Below are 19892 nucleotides of genomic sequence, written 5' to 3' on the forward strand. Positions count from 1 at the left end.
ATGGACCGCAAGTTCAGCATAAGGACTAAACTGTGGCTACTGTACTGACAAGTCTCACTGGAAAAGACAATAACATTAGGAAAAATGGAAGGCAGAAGGCAAGTAGGAAGACCAAACATGAAATGGATTGACTCAATAAAGGAAACCACGGGTTGTAGCTTGCAATACCAGAGCAGGGCTTTTAATGAGTTGGAAATTACTTGATGACACATAAACTCAGAATGGTACAGTCTAATCTAAACTATACAATAGCGGTCTCAAACTGAAAGTCAAGTAAGGATACATTTATCTAAGCCAAATCTCTCTCTCTCTCTCAAAGTCGCAGATCCTTGTTTCCTTTCTTTCTTGTGGGAGTCACCAAAGGAGCAAATGTTGGATGCTGTGCTCTCTACCACATACAGAAAAGGGAGGGAGGGAGGGAAAAACTCTTTGCAGCAAAGGCCCTGTTCTGAAGTAAACGTCGCGGACTCCAGTGAGACTCCTTCCAAGGAAGCAGCTTTGCCTGAGATAACATTCCAGAAGGGACGCTTGCGGAAATGCTCCCAGCGTGAGGGCGCTTCTCGGTCCCTCTGCGGGCCGCCTGGGCCCGGCCTGGAGGCGGCGGAGAATCTCCCGGGGCCGGGCGAGGAGAAGCCGCTAACCCTCGAGCGCCTCCTGGCGAAGCGCCCGCGGCCTTTTGGCGTCTCCTCTCCCTCTCAGCCCTGCCGCCGCCGCCGCCGTCGCCACCGCCTCCTGGGCGGGCCTTGGATCCGCCTCCAGCCGCTGGTGGGGGTGAAAGGAACATGGTGGCCGCTTCCTCTCTTCCAAGAAACAGCCACCGCGGCGAATCGGGTTGCTCGTGAGGCGCTGAGGAGGCGGCGGCCGAGGCGGCGGCAGGAGCGGCCCCTGAGTTAACGTGAGGGGAAGGAGCCCCGCCGCTGCAGGTGAGTCCCCCCGGGGGAGGGGGAAAGGTGCTGGTGGAGAAGGGGGGGGGGGGTTGGTCGGGGTGACAGGCAGGCAAGCAGGGAGGCGCCAGGCTGCTCGCGGTGGCTCGCCGTGCTTCCCCGCCTCTCTTTCTGTGCTTTGCCCCCCGGGGTCGGGAACAGGTAAACCCGGCTTCGGCATGCTGGGGGCGGGGAAGGGATGGACGGACGGCGACGAGAGCGATTTGGTAAACACGCACACTTCGCCTCTAACCTTTTCCCCTGCCGACTTTCTCCTCCCCTCAGCGCCTGGGGGTGGCCAGATCGGTTTTGTTTTTGAGCGAGGAGCGCCGCGTTGACTTAGGGGCGAGTGAAATGCCTGGCCCGTTTTCTCCAGGGAGGTGTTTGGGGAAGCCCTTGGAGGGGCGGAGACCGGGCTTTACAGCCCAGTCCTGCGCTGAAGTCGGCCCAAGTGAGGACTTGGGTCCGAGTAGAGCTGTAGACGGTTGCTGTCTTATTGTATAATAATCATCTGCATGCCTCCTCAAGAGCAAGCCCCACTATGTTCAGTGAGGTTTATTTCCAGGTAAGCTTGTACTGGAGCCTTAATCCTTTCACACTTCTTGTGAGTGGCTTTCTGCGCCCTACACATGTCCTTACCTGCCCAAGTTTTTTATGTGGTGGTTGGGAAAGAACAAGTCACTGAGAAGGGCCTCACCCTGTTGTAATGATTTGATGCCTGTTCTTACCTCCCCCTTACAGGTATTTATGTGTAATATCAGTGGTTTTGTTCTTATGAAAAATGGCAGATGGGCAAATGAGTGTTCCTATAAGTTAATCTTATAGTCTTTATAACCCTTCTCCACAGTCATCACTTGTGCACATTAGTAAGGAATATGGTTGCTAATTATACACTCCAGACTCTTTTATGGTCAAAGCCTTCTTGGTGCAAGTAAGCGAAGGTTTAATTATCCAGCTTGAATCAAAACGCTTAGCATTTTCTGTTTCTCTTCCCCTCTCTCCCTCTAGCTTTTGGCTTGCTCTGTGCCCAGCAGATGGAGGATTAGTTAGTTGAAAGGGGACCTCCTTGAATGCCAGCACAAAAGATACAGACGGCAGGTGCTGAGGTAAGGTTCTGGGCGCTTTCTACCTTATCTGCTTTGTTTCTCCTTCTCCAGCCCCTCCCTTCAGCTCCTATGAGATTCCACTTAACTCTTGCAGGAAGTTGTGGAAGGAATCCTATTCACTGGTTCTTAGAAAACAATATTAGGCTCATTACTATGATGTGCATGAGTATATTTGACTCTCAGTTGTATTTTAATTAACAGATTCAAAATGGCATCAGCAAGAATGGTTCTTGAAGGTGTACTTCTCCATGTCATTTAGGGTTTCTATGTACATCACACGTCTGAGGACTTGGTTATGTGAACTAGTATTGTTGTGTGCTCTTGACAGTATTGCAAGGCAGTTCTTGACAGCGTTGCATACTGTTCCAGTTTAACTTGAGAAAATGTGGGGATGTTGGCTTTTGTGGTGAGCTTTCACTAAAGATCTAGTTGCCTTACCTTACCTATTTACCGTACTTAACATACGTGCCCTTCCTGGCTCAATCTCTCTCTTTTTGGGAATAGTTGTAGTTGTGAATGGATTAAGGTCCATGCTGACCAGGTTAACTGACTACTTCAGTAGCTAGTTAGCATGACTGAGACAGCTAAGTCCGTTAGTAGTTTGGGAAACCGGAAGATCCAGACGTATAACAATGAATATGGGTAATGCTTCATGCATCTGATGAAATGGATTGTAGTTCACCAATATTTATGCTGCAATAAATTGGTTAGGCTCTAAGGTGCCATGAGATTCTTACTGATGTCAGTAAATAAATGTGACTACTCCTCTGGGATTAAGGATACTGATTTAGCTTAATCATTGCACTGTGGTTTTAAATAAAGGTGTTGTCAGTTGCCCACGCAGAAGTCAGAATAGGAAGTAGACTAGACACAACATAGAGAAATAAACATGAAGTTTAAGAATAAAATTTGAACGGGATGTGATAGAACAATGTTTTTTTTTAAGGACAGTAACAAAGAACCAAATTAGATCTGATGGCGAGAGCTCTGTGTGTTCAACTATAACACAGCCCCAATCATAAATCAAAACAACCAATGGGCTGTACAAGTAAAGAACTGTTGTTGTACCCATGGATTTTCTCTGTAACTAAACTCTAATACCAGAAGTGTTCTCAAGTGGATTATGGAGATAGAAAAGAGCTTCAGATCCTTTTGCTATGCAGTTGGAGGGCCTGCTTAGAACTATCACAGTTGTACCTAGGTTAGCTCCAAATAGCATATTCATCATAGCATATTCTTAAAAATGCAAGAACTAAGTTTTTGGGTAATACAGTATTGGTATACATTAGTCTCTCTGCCTTTTCTGAGGGAACCTTTCCATGTGATTGGGCTTTTTACATGATGACTTGTGCTGTCTATGCAGTGAAGGAACCATGTAATGGTGCACCATGCAAAGGGCACCAGGTAACTGGCACTGTGGGTTGCTGTCTAATAATCAATTAATGTTCCATCTGTGCACTACTTTAGTCTGTAAATTATTTAATTGGGTGATCTAAGGCGGGGGTCATCAACCCCCGGTCCATTGCCCGCGAAGGCCTCAGTTGCGGGCCCCGCTGGCCACGCCTGCCTCTCCCCCACCCCACAGTGAGAAGCTCACCAGGCTGCGAGAGAAGCGGCCGCTTTGCTCGCGGCCCGGCTAGCTTCAGGCTGCTAGAGGGGGGGAAGAGGCAGGCGCAGCCACCGGCACACAGGCGAACACAAACGCGCATGCACGGCACCTGGGCCGCCGGCTCTTCCTCACCCCCGCTCTCATCCCCGGAGGCGGTCCTCAACCTTCAAAAGGTTGGGGACCGCTGTTATAGATTACTTGCAAAAAAACAGGTTTTGAAGTTTGATCCCACCACACACTACTTGTAATTCTGTAATCTCATAGATATACAATAGACCTCCTTGAACATTTTCTCACAAGAAAACTAACCCAATAAAATGTCTCCCAAACTTCCTTACTACTCAGGAAAATGGGGATTGTAAAATAATTATTCTAAACATGCCAATCTCTTGACACTCCATTTGAAATATTTGCTTTAGGAATAAGATATAAACTCAAACAGACATTATGCATCTGAAGCACTAAATATTAGTTGCTTAGCATTTTCTAAGTCCTTCACTTCACAAGCTATGAACCACAAATTAGCTAAAATTTAGTTTGTGCCCGTCCTTTCTTTAAGCACAGTGCCTCACTGGAAAATTTAGTAGCATAAAGCAGCGGTCCGCAACCTTTTTGTTGCCACGGACTGCTGCCACAGGGTAGGGGGGAGAGGGCGACCCGGCGCATGCGCAGCAGCCCGGTGCAAGCGTGCATGCACAGACCCCCCCCCAAGCAAGAAGCTTGCCGGGCTGCAAGCTAATAGGCCGCTTTGGTGGCCGGTTTGCTCACAGCCTGGTGAGCTTCTTGCTGCAGGGGGGGGGCAGGGAGAGGGAGCCGCGGCCCGGTGCTGAGGCCTGATTCACTGCTCTGGCTGTCTTTTGAATTGGCCTTCAGTGGAGTTCTGCTGCTGCTCCTTGTCAGGTGTGATTGATTCAATCACTGCTGAATTTAGTAAAACTGCATGCCTGTTGGGTCTGATCTGTGTTTGCCTCCCTGACTCCCAAAACTTTGATATGCAGAAACATGAGGATTTTCTCTCAGCCCTAGGCTTGTTTCTTATCCATACCTTCTCATCCCATCTTCAGTTGAGATAAGAATGTGATAAGCAAGAGACAGTCTTCATGACCACTTTATTTAACTTCTTTAACTTCTTACAGAATGTGATGAACACCAAATGCAAGAAGTCCCTACTATGTATTCACCACTTTACACACTGTAAAAACTATGAGCACAGAGAACAGAATTTTTTTTAAAGGAAGCAACTATCAAAAGCAGTTAAGACACAATTGCAAATCATCCTGTGACATTTTCTGTCTACATGTCAAAGGAACCTTATCAAGCACCAGATGGTGAGGACAGGTCATCTGCATCATGTGCTTTTGACTGTTTCTATGACAAACACATTTCTGTGATTAAACAGTAAAAATATCCTCACTATGCAGAACAAATGCATTACTGGAGAATTCATACTGAATTATGAATAATTTCATAGGATGAAAGAAATACTTTTTACAATCATCAGAATTATAAAAGCCTTAAAACAGATTTAGGCACAAAACTCATTTTGATCCCTTTTGGGCTGGGCACAGTCCTGATAGTGCTGTTCTCACAGCCCTATCAGAGTTTTCTTAGCCCCACCTACCTCACAGGGTATCTGTTATGGGGAGAAGAAGGGAAGGCGATTGAAAGCTGCTTTGGGACTCTATCTGGTAGTGAAAAGCAAGGTATAAAAAACAACTCTAATTGTAAAAAAAAATAATGAAAATTAAAAACGATATATTGTCATACAACTGAGATAAATTCGAAACCTGAAAGATAATTTGAACAGTGTTACAATAAAATATACTTGCTTATACTTATGAAATATACCTCCAACTTTCCCACACTAGACAGGAGCTGAGTGGAAGGGGAGAGGGTTTCATCTGTCAAAATCATTGAGCAAGTTTCTTGCTCATGCTGACGTGTTATTCAGGCAGCTACAGGAAATTCTTCCTGTAATATTGTCCCATATGTCTATTTTTCTTCTTTTAAAATGTGTTAGGCTTCATCCAAATTACAAAAGGTATTTCTTTTCCCCAAAATTCATAATGACGTGCTGATTAAGAATTATAGTCAAACAAAAAGAAGGGAAATCAGTTTCTCATAGTTTTTTTAAAACAGTGCGCTGAACTATATGAAAAATTAATCATTATTTCAAATATTGTTAACTTACAAAATAAAGATCCTGTATTTAATTTGTTTTAAAATTTTGTAGGGTAATATATCAAAATTTAAGTACATTGTACAACCATAAAACCAGCACTTATTAGAGATATTAAAGTAAACAAGATAACCTGCAATGCAATTTAACAGAAGGCCTATTCTATTATTAGAAGAAAAGATAATTGTTAATATTATTTTAAATTCCATTTTACAGTAATGTTCCAAAAGCAAGCATAGTTATAACCCTCAGACTTATCAATTAATCTAATAAATTGCAGCTTGACAAGCAAATACATTTTATATTTAGGGTTATTATGAATGAGTCAGAACCAAGTAATTGCCAATTTCTCAAGGTTAAAGGACAACAGTTACCATGCTATACCAAGACAGCAAGATGGAAAGTCTGATCTGAAAAGCATGAAAGAAAAAAAGGGAGAGAGGCTGCCTCCTGTAATACCACTTGAATTAAGGCTTGTTGTGTTTGGCTTTAATTCACGCTCGTTTCCTGTTGGTCAAGTAGTCCCATTTACTCATGATTGCTGTGGAGCAATTTGTTTCTCCGATTCAGCCACCTGCTTTCCTTTTTCCTTTACAGCCTGCTATTAGCAGAAAGCTTCTCTCAAAAAGCAAACAAACAAAACCTCATCACAAAATTAAATAAAAATATTTCTTTTGGTGAGGTCAAAGGTAATTTTCATTTACAGTATTTGCTGGCGTATAAGACTACTTTCCCCCCCTGAAAAACATGCCTCCAAGTGGGGGGGTCGTCTTATACGCCGGGTGCACTTCAGTTGGGATAGACATAGCTGGTGCCAGTGGGATATAGTGGCCCATAGTACTGTATTTTGAGTGGAAATGTTGGGGGGTCGTCTTATATGCCCAGTCGTCTTATACGCCGGCAAATACGGTAAGTGAAAAAGAATCATGGCCACCATCCAGAAAATATTTCCCAAGGCCCTTCTTTCATTTTTTTTCCCAGTGAAAAATGTGGCGATTTTAGGGAATACAGGAAAAAACCCACATACCTATGAAATATATCCTTTTTATAGTGAATTGAATGCTGTCAAAGACATGGTAGGCATACTGTAGACACATATATTGCTTAAATCCAAGATGCTTTCCAGCACCTAGAAGGATTCCTAATCTTATGCAGGGTTTTCATTGCCATTCTGCTGTTGCATAACTTCTGTTGTCCTGTTGTCCTCTTGACCTAATGTGGTTGACATTGTGGTTGATTTTTTCACCTCTCCCTCAAACCACTGTGTTCTACCTTTCTGGAGGGAAGAAACTATCAGAGGGATGTAGAATAGAAACTGCACTAAAGCTTCAGAGAAAAACTCTGAAAGTTACTCTTAAGAATTGAGCTTCCCCTAACCAGAAATATATGAAGATGAATATATGAATACATGAAATGTTGCAATAAGTAATCAGTAAATCATAAACAATGTTATTTTGTCAAAGCAATATTAGTTCAGGTTTGATAGGACATTAAGTACTGCAGATATTTAAATTTTCTCCAAGATACTTCTGTTTTATTGTGCTGCTACATGCTACATGTTAACATGATCACCCATCTGGAATTATTATCCTCAAAACAACAATTTGTTTATATTGAGCAAACTTTGTATGCCAGAGAGGCCAAGAAAATGGTTATTGCACTTAGATTCTGAATTAAAACTTTTCTGTCGAGTCGACTGAAGATGGCGCCATAAAAAAGCTGGACTTCTGTTCAGCTCTTAAGCCATGCCGAGGGTCAGGAGCTTCTGCACCTGGCTGACCTGAGCAGATACGCAAATCTGCTCGCCGGTCGCCCCAGGAACCGGGAACGGCATCCTGAGGGTCCTACAGATCCGTGGGGAGGTAGGGGGACCGAACTCCCCGGATTAAAAGCGGCCTGTGCTCAAGGTCACGATGGCGTCCTTGTCGCAAACAGCTTTACAAGCTTGAAACGACCAGCTGACCTTACACTCTTCCCAGACCATCTTTTACCAGACTGACAGCAGCGTTGACAGAAGCTGAAGCCCACAACAGTAAGGATTGAAAGCTTTCTGGCTTTTCTCTTTCTTCTCCCACAAGCTCTTCCCTCCCCCCCCTCAACCAATTTACAAGCGAATTCCCTCTTTCGTCGAGTGAGAGACTCCCAGCTAATTATACCCACTAACCAAACAGAGAGCTTTGAAGATTTGTTGGTGAAAGTTCAGTGGGGGAATTTGACTTGATACGGAGATCGACAAACTGATAATTTGGGATCGCTCGTGCTCCCGCGAGACCTCACGAGACTTTCTGTTTATAGTCTGTGACTGCCTAGAACTATGGAAGAATTAACTAAGGCACAGCTTTTCCATTTGTTATGCAAAGGAAACTCAAAGATACTGAAAGCAGTCAATAAGCTGGAAAAGGAAATCCGTGGGACTAAGGGGGAGCTTTTGGATGGAGCTCATGGTCCGGAGAGACCAGCTGATGACGTAGCTCAGCTAACAATAAATCAAACGAAACTTCAATGTCTGGAAGTTAATCAACTGGAGGGAGAGAGTGCCAGAGATGTAAAAACCCAAAGTACCTTTGAAGAACCTGGGAAAACAGATTCAAGGAAGGAAAGTACCGAAAACCTGGAAGTCTATTCAGAGCAGGAAATGATTTGGATCAGCAAAATAAAAAGAGTCTATTTAAAAGCTACAGCAACCAGGAAGCTATCAGGAGATATTCCTGTGCGACCAGAGGAAGAGATCCAGATTGATAAAGGATTCAGAGTCTACTCAAAGGCGACTGCAAGCAAGAACCAAGTAAGAGATTTCTTTGGCCCTGACAGAAGGACAATCAGAAACACTCTACTATGGAAAAAAACACAATTTCATTTTCTGTGACCACCTGAAGGATGAGTTGAACAATGGAGTATTCTCCTGGCTTCCTGTGGGAAAGACAGCAGCAGTAACTTTTAGGACAGGACCAATATATGAAGGGAACTGACTTTATATCATCTAAGACAATAATAGAATATATCCTTATAATAGATTATACCCTCATATGTATCAACAACTACTTTGCTAAGAAAGATGGTAATTACTCCTAGATCAGGATTAATATGCGATGGGAATTGAATATGTATGTCAATATGTATGCTAAAAGAGGATGACAAACCATACTTCATAGGCATTAACAAGACGGCAGTAGTAATTCTTGGGTCAGGGACAATTTATGGAGACTGACCTAATATCATTTAAGATAATAACAGAATGTATTCTTATAACAGATCATACTCTCATATGTATTAACAATCACTTGACTAAGAAAAATGGTAAAAACTTCTAGATTAGGAATAATATGTGATGGGAACTGAATATCTATGTTAAAAGAGATGGCAAACCATATCAGCTGGTCGCTTTCTCTTCTCAATTTCTCTGTAAATGCTTTATATAATAATAAATAATAAAATTATAAAAAAAAACTTTTCTGTCATTCTTATTATTAGGGGTGGGGTGGCCATCAGAACAAAATGGTAAAATGTTGTAATTCTTCCATGACTGTGACTTTCACTGGTGTCATTTTTGAATCGATCTGATATGTTAAAAATTTTGTGCATTTTTTTGTGCATTTTGTGCATTTCAGTCAGTTGGCCATTGACTAGAACTGTGAAGTTGGGAACAGAATAGGAGCACAATTAGTGAATTGATTAAAGCCATGTCTGGCTTGATGGATTTGAAGATGTGCTATTGCTAGACTGGAAAAGATTTAACTTGTATGGGGGGGGCTTTAAAAATATTAGCCCTCTTCCTTCCCTTCTTACTGGGGTACTGCATTGTTGATAGTTATGTCTTAATTGTTAAGATGACAAGTTGTTTAATATTGATTGAGCCTCTGGTTGTTTAATTTTACAGCAGAACTAATCTCCATGTCTAAAATGCCCTGTTACAGCAATCAGACTGATGGAGGGTTTTGTCATCTTTCCCTGTTCTTCCCCCTCCCTACAGAAGCAGATTGTTGTGAAGTGGGTTGGGTGTTTTGGGCTGCTGCAAGGGACAGTTGCCTTTTAGGAACACTGCATCTTATAGTGGTTGCAAGAGCTGTTTGTGTCAGTGCTGGATAAAAGTACCATCTTGAGTAGAATGAAACTAGGATCTAACACAGATGGGGTTTGTACCTGTTACAGTGGTTTTTCTTCACTGTATGGCTCTGCCAAGACAACTTCTGAATGTGATGATTCACTGGAAATCCATCTGACTCACATAAATATTTGACTAAAATGAGAATATAGTAAAGTAAAAGCAAGACATGTTTGTGCAACTGCCACGCATAGTTGGAAAAATCTGTTTTGGTGAACTTGCTGCTGAAATGTATCTGACTGCAGGAAATGCCTGTAGGAGACCCCTGCTACTTTCCTCATATTCTACTATAGTGCACATCCCTAGATGTGCACACCTTTACACTGTGATAGTTATGCTGCTGCATTCTACATAATTTCCAACTTAGATGGTGCTAGGAATAGTTTCTAATGGCACCACTCTAATGGCAGAAAGTGAAGAGGAACTAAAGAGCCTGTTGATGCGGGTGAAGGAGGAGAGTGCAAAAGTTGGCTTGAAACTCAACATCAAGAAAACAAAGATCATGGCATCCGGCCCTCTTAATTCTGGCAAATGGATGGGGAAGAAATGGAGATAGTGATAGATTTTATTTTCCTGGGCTCCAAGATCAGTGCAGATGGGGACTGCAGCAAAGAAATTAAAAGACGCTTGCTCCTGGGGAGGAAAGCTATGGCAAATCTAGACAGCATCCTAAAAAGCAGAGACATCACCCTGCCAACAAAAGTGCGTTTAGTCAAGGCTATGGTATTCCCAGTTGCAATGTATGGCTGCGAAAGTTGGACCATAAGGAAGGCCGAGCATCAAAGAATTGAGGCTTTTGAACTCTGGTGCTGGAGAAGACTCCTGCGAGTCCCTTGGACTGCAAGGCGAACTAACCGGTCAGTCCTAGAGGAGATCAGCCCTGACTGCTCCTTAGAAGGCCAGATCCTGAAGATGAAACTCAAATACTTTGGCCACCTCATGAGAAGGAAGGACTCCCTGGAGAAGAGCCTAATGCTGGGAGCGATCGAGGGCAAAAGAAGAAGGGGATGACAGAGAATGAGGTGGCTGGATGGAGTCACTGAAGCAGTAGGTGCAAACTTAAATGGACTCCGGGGAATCGTAGAGGACAGGAAGGCCTGGAGGATCATTGTCCATGGGGTTGCGATGGGTCGGACACAACTTCGCACCTAACAACAGGAGTAGTTTCATTTTGCCCCCTGGAAAACAGTGCCCTATGAGCCCTGGGAAGTATTATGTTCCTGCAACATTCACAACCTCGTGTGGATTGTCTGGTAAGGTGCCACCTGAAGAGGCTTGAAGTAGACCATTTGGACTTTCTGTACTTTCAGAATGTGTAGCTTCCGAGATGTGATGAGATTGGGCTAGCCCAATCATAATGTTTCTAATGTAGGTTTGAAGAAAACATTCTAATGTAATTTGGGCTGTCAGTGTATAGCCAAACAAAACACTGCAATTTTTTCTTCTTCTAGAAGAACTTTGTGGTATATGCATGCTGGTAAAATTGTACTATGGAAACTGTGTGAAGTCAACCCCAAATGTATCTTAAAAACAAAGAAGTAAACTGTTTCAGTGTTTGTATGTTTTCACTGCAATAGAAATTGAATGAAAAAAGCTCCAAAGAAACATCTTGAGTATTGTGCTGACACATAAGATTTGGGTGCCAAGGCTTTCAGCTGAAACCTGTCTTGTGACTTGGTGGCTTATATGTACGAAGAGATGGAAATCTGTGAAATTAAAAAACAAAACAGAACTTTGATATTAACTCTCATCATAAACCTATCAGCAATATCTCAGAATACTCAATGATTCAGCAATTTCCCAATTCTTGGGAATGTAGTATATTGTTCTTTCCCTTTATTTCCACTGTGCCAGGTTTACATTGTGGACTCAAATATATTCTGTTTGGCAGCTGCCAAAACTAGATTTGTGTACATTTAGCAAGCAGTGATATGATTGTATCACTGATGAATATGGAAAGTGTCAAAATAAAGCTAATACTGTGTTATTGCATCCTTGCATGTTGGATTCCACAAATTATAGAAGGCAGACTTCAGCATAGTTAGGTTGTCCCTTTTCTATGTAAGTGCTTATGTGACTTAGTGATAAAATTTAGTTTAAAAATCCTTTGGAAAAAAACCCAGTTATATTACTGGTATGTTCAGTATTGTGAAAGTATGTGTGGTGATTGGATTCAGTTGTTCCTCACCATTAAAAGCTGCACATGATCATGCAGTGAGATGCAGAGGAAGCATTGTGCTTGCACACTTTCTCCCATCACTCCCTTGCTCCCCTTCACTATTGCCCCTCCCTGGCTTCCTCTCACTACATGAAGAAGTTCCCGAACTGGGATAGGCTACATTTAGTTGAAGATGGCATCTCCTACGTTAACCAGTGGATCTTGGAAACTACTGCAGTGTACTGAAGATTAGGAGGGGAGGACATTTGCTAATTACTGTGGAATCTTTTGTATTCCCTTCTGCACCTGATGAAAAGAAGATAACAAGTCTGTTGTCTGCTGACAGTCCTTCTGCATGTAGCTCTGAAGTGGTAGTGGGAAGTAACACCTAACCAGCTCAATGAGTACTGAGTTTTGGGTACACTTTATAATGGGATCCATTGTACCTATTTTATCCCTGCTGGTAATGCATATCTTGCCCTCCTGCAATGAAAATGGTGATATCGAACAGTGGTAGTCAACCTGTGGTCCTCCAGATGTCCATGGACTACAATTCCCATGAGCCCCTGCCATCAAACACTGGGAATTGTAGTCCATGAACATCTGGAGGACCACAGGTTGACTACCCCTGATACAGAAGACATGTACACTGACTTGAGAGCAAAGAAACATACTTTTGTGCACTGTTATTTTGACAAAGGAGTGCTCCCCCAAACAAAAACGTGTGATGTGCAGAAATGGGATTGGAGCATTGGCAGGGGCCAGAAGAAGCTATTTGTTGCCTTTGGTGAAGATTAATAATGTAATTGTATCATATCAGTGTCGCTTACAGCATCTACTGCAAGCCAGTAACTGATATTTATCACCAAAGATTTCTGAAAAGTGGGTGTTTATGAAGACATGATCAATGTTTTGACTTTCATCCAGCTATGGTTTAGTGAAGACAGTATTTCCTTTACCAATAAAAACCATTATCTTTTCAGGGTGGAATTTTACATAGGTGGCATTTGTTTATATGAGTAATTGGTATTATATTGTATCGTGTATTGCATATTCCACGTTTCATTGTTTTATGAGACGCTCCAGACATAGAGGAAGGCTTATCAGGTTTTTGTTTCTGCTGTGAGGAATTAATGCCTGTATTTAAACTTAAAACAGATGCTATCTATTCTTTTTTTTAATAAAAGTTGTATTATATGTCCTTTTAATAAAACATGATAAACAAATAACTATGTTGTAATAGGCTGGAAGGAGAATTGATTTGAAAAGCAATCTGTAGATTTGGTTCTTGGTGACCATTTATGATGGAAGATGTTTTTGGCAGATGTTGATCTGTATATTGCACTACAATAATATTAGAAATGTATTAATAGCTTGCATACCCTAATCTTGCCAGAGCTTGGAAGCTAAACAGGATTGCCCATGGTTAGTACTTGGATGAGAGACCACTAAGGGAGACTGAGGTTGCTGTGCAGAGGAAGGTGATGGCAAACATGCCCTGTCTCTTGTTTTGAACAAACCCTGTAGTTCTGGATTTGCTGTTGGTCTGTTGCGACTTGATGGCATGTAATAATTATCATTTATAAATGAGTTTGTAGTTGTTGAACATACCACTACATACTTTAAAAAATAACCAAAACAAGCAGAACCAGGCACGTTTTCAGAATATGAATTTTTTTATTGGCTGTAGACTTGAACTGGCATGGTGCCCTTTTGATAATAAATGATCACAAGACTGTGACTTACCTTTTAAACAACAAGTGAAACAAATAAATACTGATTTGTGAGTACTGGAATATTCCCCTTTAAAGCTAATAGTTAGCTTAAGGACACTTCTGCACAATTGGAATTTAACTTGGGTCTTATGAGAGGCTGTTGTCTTGAACTGGCAGATGTTCTCCTGTTACACACCATTTTTTCTCCATGGCACTATCTCATATGGCTGCAATATAAAACACAATCAGTACTGTACCAGAAGGGTGCCAGAGAGTGTGATATCAGCCCTGTACACTTGGCGGTTTTGTTCATAGCAGCTGTGTGGGGAACCTAGCATGTGAGAATAGTAGACCATGAATTCAGAAGTGTTGCTGCCAAGGGACCTATCAGCTGTTTGGCAATAGGGCAGTGGGGTGTCTGACAACCCTAGCTGGCTATCTGACCGTATAGTGAGTGGTCTATGGTGATGTATTCAATGCTGTTCACATTTCATTTCCATATGAGGCAGAGATGTATTATGCATTATTCACCTGAAATTATTGCTCTGAAATAAATAAAAAAGCTCCATAGTTTGACATTGTAAAATTGAGTTTTGTAGCTGCCATGAGTTATACTTGGTCAATTCTAAAAATATTTTTAGAATGCTGCTTAAAATTGCTTTCAGAAATACAAATTGCATTCCTTTTTGTAGAGGGTAGAATGTAAGGAGATAGCAAAGTTCCAGGAGTTCTGTCAAATGTCCATTTGCGTCTTTGTATTCATTCCTTTGGCATGAAGAAGACATCATAAAGCCAAATTTAATTTGTTTATGAGTGTACAAATATGCACACTTGTCATCCTTTGAGCACTGCAAGACAAATCTGTTTCCATGTTCGCTTGGTACACGGAGGTAGATTTAATCAGCATTCTGGAAAGGTTGATTCATATAAAGGAATCTTTCCTACCCTTGTGTCTGCTAATGGAGGTGACCTACTGACTCTGTTGGAAATCATGCGTGTTTTTATTCTTTCCTAGGAACTCCCACCCCAGCTATGATAGAAGATAAAGGCCCAAGAGTGACCGACTACTTTGTAGTGGCTGGGCTCACTGATACATCAATACTTCTGGATCAAGAAGTGAATCGTTTGGAGACAAAGTCAATTGGTCCAAAGGCTCCAATTACCGATCTTGCTATCATTATTAAATCAGCAGGAGAAACAGTCCCTGAAGGTTACACGTGTGTTGAATCCACACCCACAGCACTTCAAGCCAACTTGAACTATGGGAGTCTTAAAAGCCCAGAGCTTTTTCTTTGCTACAAGAGGGGCAGGGAGAAACCACCTCTTACTGATATTGGGTGAGATGGCTTTTAATTGATTTGTAAGCAGTACTGTCATGGTGAAGAATCTGTTTGAAAATGAAAAGGAAAGAGTTATGGTGGTATTAAAAATGATTTAAGCCTTAATGGTGGAGTTTTAGTAATCTGATGTAATCCAAATTGTAAGTGTCTGAAGGATATGCCAGTGGCGATTTTACATGTAACCGCTTCACTTGCCAGATCAGACCACATTTCGAGTTTTCAGGACCCATTTCTTAGTGAATGGGAGTAAGTAAATAAGCCAGAGCAAATTGAAGAGAGCACTGATGTAGATAAATTGGGTATCACATGTAATGAAACTTGCCTTGGGAACCCAAATATTCAGGCAATCTAGGTGTTAACTGAAGGTGGGAAACAACTTATTGTAGTTGCATTGTGCTCTCACTATTGCAAATGAGCCCTGCATAGATGCTTCTGATGCCTGAAGTTCTGTGAAATGTTCTGATGAGCAATACACTCCACTGTTTTAGTTTTGAACTTGGAGTAAAGGTAAAGATATCCCCTGTGTAAGCACTGGGTCATGTCTGACCCATTGGGTGATGCCCACTAGCGTTTTCATGGCAGACTCAATATGGGGTGGTTTGCCAGTGCCTTCCCCAGTCATTACCGTTTACCTCCCAGCAAACTGGGTACTTGAACTTGGAGTAGTCTACCTTTATTAGGCAGCAATGTGCTGAGGGGATGTGGAGTAACTTTATGCTTCTTTATCTTATCCCATCTCCAAATGACAGCTGTCAGTTCCTGTAATCTATGGGTGCTATGGGTCTGTGTGGCTGTGTTGGTCCAAAGAATGTCCAGAATTCCATCTTGCACAGTCTTGTCAGATGTGGTAAAAGGACTTCCAGGGTGGCACACAGAAGATCTAGGCAGGGTTCTATTCCATACATCCCTGTTAATAGGCATGGATGTTGCATAGAACTAATGTGCTGGACCCGTTGGCAGATCATACTAACATGTTGGTACTGGTACATCTGTCCTATGTTTAGGACATCAGTGTACCATCAGTGTACTGTTCCATGCTGTAGTGATGTACTTTTGATTATGTTTAGAACTGGATTATTAGAACAGCAGTTCTGCAGCAAGTTCTAGCACAAATCTGGAAATGGGATGGCTGTGCGTTCTTGCAGGTCTGGACTTGTTTAGATAAATCTTACTTTGTGTAGTCTAGAGCAGTGGTCTCCAACCTTTTTATCTCCGGGATCCGGTCTACACTTGACAATTTTACTGAGGCCCGGAGGGGGGGGGTACACCACCTTCAAAAAGCCCGGTGGGGGGGTACACCACCTTCTCCCATCTCACACCCCCCTAACCCATTGGAGGCACAAACAGCACAGTCCCCATACATGCATTAAATGACCAGAACTGGCTGGACAATATGGATGCAGATGTTTCTTCATATGGCCCCAAACCATTATGGGCTTTAGTGCTCAAAACCAGCACTACAGTGAGAGATGGTATACAAATTGAATAAATAAATAATATACTAAAAGGCAATCAAAATCTCTCAATACAGAAATAACATGCTCACTGCATGGGTTGCTTATCAACACCCTAACCAAAACATTTTGGATCAGGTACATTCTCTAAGTCCTTTTGTGAAAAATGCAGCTTCAGCACGTTGTGTTAACCTCCATGAAACCAGGATGTCATAAATGCATGGATGTCATAAATGCATGAGTCACTTTGCAATGCCAGAGGTATGCAATGGAATTAGAATACACAATATTACAAATGTCTATAAACAAGATCCAAATGTTGTGGGCTCTACTCAATTAAATCTTTTGCAGGAATGTGTGTCAAGCTTTTAAGGTGCCACAAGATTCCAATGTGTATAAACAGATTTTGTGGTGGGACTTCTAAAACTGCTGGATGATAATTGTAAAAGTTGTGCAGCAACACTGCTTTTGTGATTAACCTGCTATGATTTCACATGGTGTAATCATTAGAAAACTAAAATGAGATGTACAATTAAGAAAATATGTTGAAATACTGAAGATGGAACAGACATTAGAAGGTGATAGAAGAAGAAGAAGAAGAGTAGGTTCTTATATGCTGCTTTTCTCTACCCGAAGGAGGCTCAAAGTGGCTTACAGTCGCCTTCCCTTTCCTCTCCCCACAACAGACACCCTGTGAGGTGGGTGAGGCTGAGAGAGCCCTGATATCACTGCTTGGTCAGAACAGCTTCATCAGTGCTGTGGTGAGCCCAAGGTCACCCAGCTGACTGCATGTGGGGGAGTGCAATCTTCTACTGAAGATTGACACAGCTACCCCCTGAAACCATCTAGAGCAGTGGTCCCCAACCTTTTTATCACCGGGGACCGGTCTACCCGTGACAATTTTACTGAAGCCTGGCGGGGGGGGGGGTGTAGTCTTTTGCTGAGGGATGTTGCCACCGCCTGAGCCCCTGCTCCACTTGCTTTCCTGCCCGCGGCCCTGACTTCCTGCCGCCCGCTGGGGGATGGTGCCAGCAGCAGCTGCCATGGCGGCTACTGGAGAGCACCAAAGGTGAGCCTGCGGCAGAGTGGCAGGGCAGCCCCTGAGGCAGCAGCCAGGGAGGAGGACAAGGAGGAGCCACCAAACAGATCCATGGACCAATACCGGTCTCTGGCCCGGGGGTTGGGGACCACTGGTCTAGAGAGTACGTTGTTTCCAGACTGTGTTCTTACGTAGTTATACTATCTGTCAGCTAATTTCCTTATCACATTTACTCTATACGATCGCAAAGCTGTTTATTTTTTTAAAAATAATTTTGTCTCAGGATTAATTTTTGTTTAAACGTGTTAATAAAAAAAATGCTTGCAGCTGCATTACTGAGCTACATCTGCCTGGCAACAATTCCATGGAGCAGGTGGGATTTTTGTGAAGTTTATAATTAGAAATCTAGGTAGAAGTCCAGTGTAACAGTGCCCTCAGGAAGAAACATGCAAATGAGGCAAAACTGATGTGCTTCTTCCATGTTTTTGCCAAAACCTGCTCCCATTTAAATTGCTTCAGTAAGTGAAGCATTGCACTCTTGCTATATTTTGTATACATGTAGAAGGACACACCACAGCAGGTGTCAGCATTGTTGGTATATGTCAGCTGCCACAATGAAACAATTTCCCCGTTTGTAAACAAATTTGTTTTAAGCTAAAGAGATAAAAGAGCTCAGAAATCCTCATTTTGAGGATCTTTGTCCCTTACATGAGGGAGTGGGTTTTGAGAGGGATTATTGTATAATGCATGGATTATTAGCGTAGTACTTCATGTGTGAAATGTTCCTGTGTCCCACTTTTCCTTCCCACCTACAGAGTTTTATATGAAGGGAAGGAACGTTTAATGCCAGGCTGTGAAGTGATCCAGGCTACTCCCTATGGCCGCTGCGCGAATGTCAATAACAGTTCAGCCTCTTCCCAGCGAATCTTTATCACCTACCGGCGGGCTCCTCCTGTGCGACCCCAAAACTCCTTGGCTGTTACCGACATCTGTGTTATTGTAACCAGCAAAGGAGAAACGCCTCCTCATACTTTCTGCAAAGTTGATAAGAATTTGAATTGTGGCATGGTGAGAAGAATATGTTAATTTTGAAACATTGGTCTTTCAGGGCTTGTTACTGATGTTGAAAAAATGTCAAATACATGTGTGCTCTGCTGCACTCTAACCTAGTATGTTTAACTCAGAGTACAGCTTGCGTCATTTTAGTTTCCACAGCTCTGTGTTTCTTCCTTCCTCTGGCTCTGCTGCCAGGATCATATCAAAGAGAGCACCAACTAATTCTTACAGAGAACTGGGGGTGGGGGTGGGGAGTGCTGAATTTGTAAGGCTGGAGGTATGGTGTTGATAAAAGTCAAGGCCATATTTCTTTCTTCATCATAGCTTTTAAAATTAGATATGAAAAGTTGACTTTTTAAAAAGACATTGTTTTCTTCAATGTGGGCAACATGTTGTTTCAAAATGTCTTGCCGATTTTATATATATGCTGGAAATTTGGAACAGACCGTCTTCCATTCCACCTGCAGCTCAAAGTGCTTCCCCTCCTCTAGTCCTGTTCCTACAAGATGGTGACTCCCAGAAACAGCATGGAGGAGGAAGTCAGGTCTGAAGCAGGAGGGGTAAAGCATACAGATCTGCCCTCCTCTTCCATTAATGGCAATCCTCTGTAAGATCCAACTCACAGAAGTGTTCTTCTCCCCAGTATGGTACTTTGTGACGTATTTCTTTTTGTGTCGCCAAGTATGCAGATCAGGCTGACTAACTGAAGTAGTAGGGAATATTCATGCCACTTTCCCTAAAGAATATGTGTGGAGGGTAGCACTTCCAAAGGGGAGAATCTGTCTAGGTTATTAGCATTTCAAGACCTCAGTAAATCAAAATGTTTGCCTTTATGATACCCACAATTTTTACATATTATCTCTAAAGGGCTTCAGCATCACATGGTGGCATACATGTGTAATTAAGCAATTATGGGTATTTTGTTTTCAGTTAAATTATTTCACAGATCCACTGATAAGTTGCATGTGTGAACCAAATCTTTGGCATATTAGATGCTTTTACTAATAGAACAGTTATTCCCAGAGTTCCCCAGTTATTCCCTCCAGACCCCCAGTTATTCCCAGTTATTCCCTCCAGACCCCCAGAGGAGTTACTCGGGGAGGAGTCCAGAGGACAGGTTAGCTTTCTGCTCATCTGTCTGGTCTGCGGTGGTTGAATTCACACACAATGGAAAAAGAATGGGATGGAAGAGCTGAATCTGCTATACTCCT

General features: G+C 42.4%; 1 protein-coding gene across 5 annotated transcripts in view; it reads left to right on the plus strand.

The window, feature by feature from the left end:
- The first annotated feature begins 597 nt into the window (after positions 1-597).
- DENND4C (DENN domain containing 4C) overlaps positions 598-19892 on the plus strand; it is a 78380-nt gene continuing 59085 nt past the window's right edge. The window contains exons 1-4 of one of the 5 annotated variants that reach the window (XM_077345155.1): positions 598-923; positions 1932-2029; positions 14808-15129; positions 18441-18693. In XM_077345155.1, coding sequence (XP_077201270.1) covers positions 14825-15129; positions 18441-18693 — 558 coding nt within the window. In that variant the 5' untranslated portion in view covers positions 598-923; positions 1932-2029; positions 14808-14824. Of the gene's footprint in view, positions 924-1106; positions 1151-1253; positions 1489-1931; positions 2030-14807; positions 15130-18440; positions 18694-19892 lie in introns of those variants that run through there. The other 4 variants (XM_077345159.1, XM_077345157.1, XM_077345156.1 and 1 more) reach the window with 4 other exon arrangements.

Source organism: Paroedura picta, chromosome 7, assembly GCF_049243985.1.
Source record: "Paroedura picta isolate Pp20150507F chromosome 7, Ppicta_v3.0, whole genome shotgun sequence".
Lineage (NCBI taxonomy): Eukaryota > Metazoa > Chordata > Lepidosauria > Squamata > Gekkonidae > Paroedura > Paroedura picta.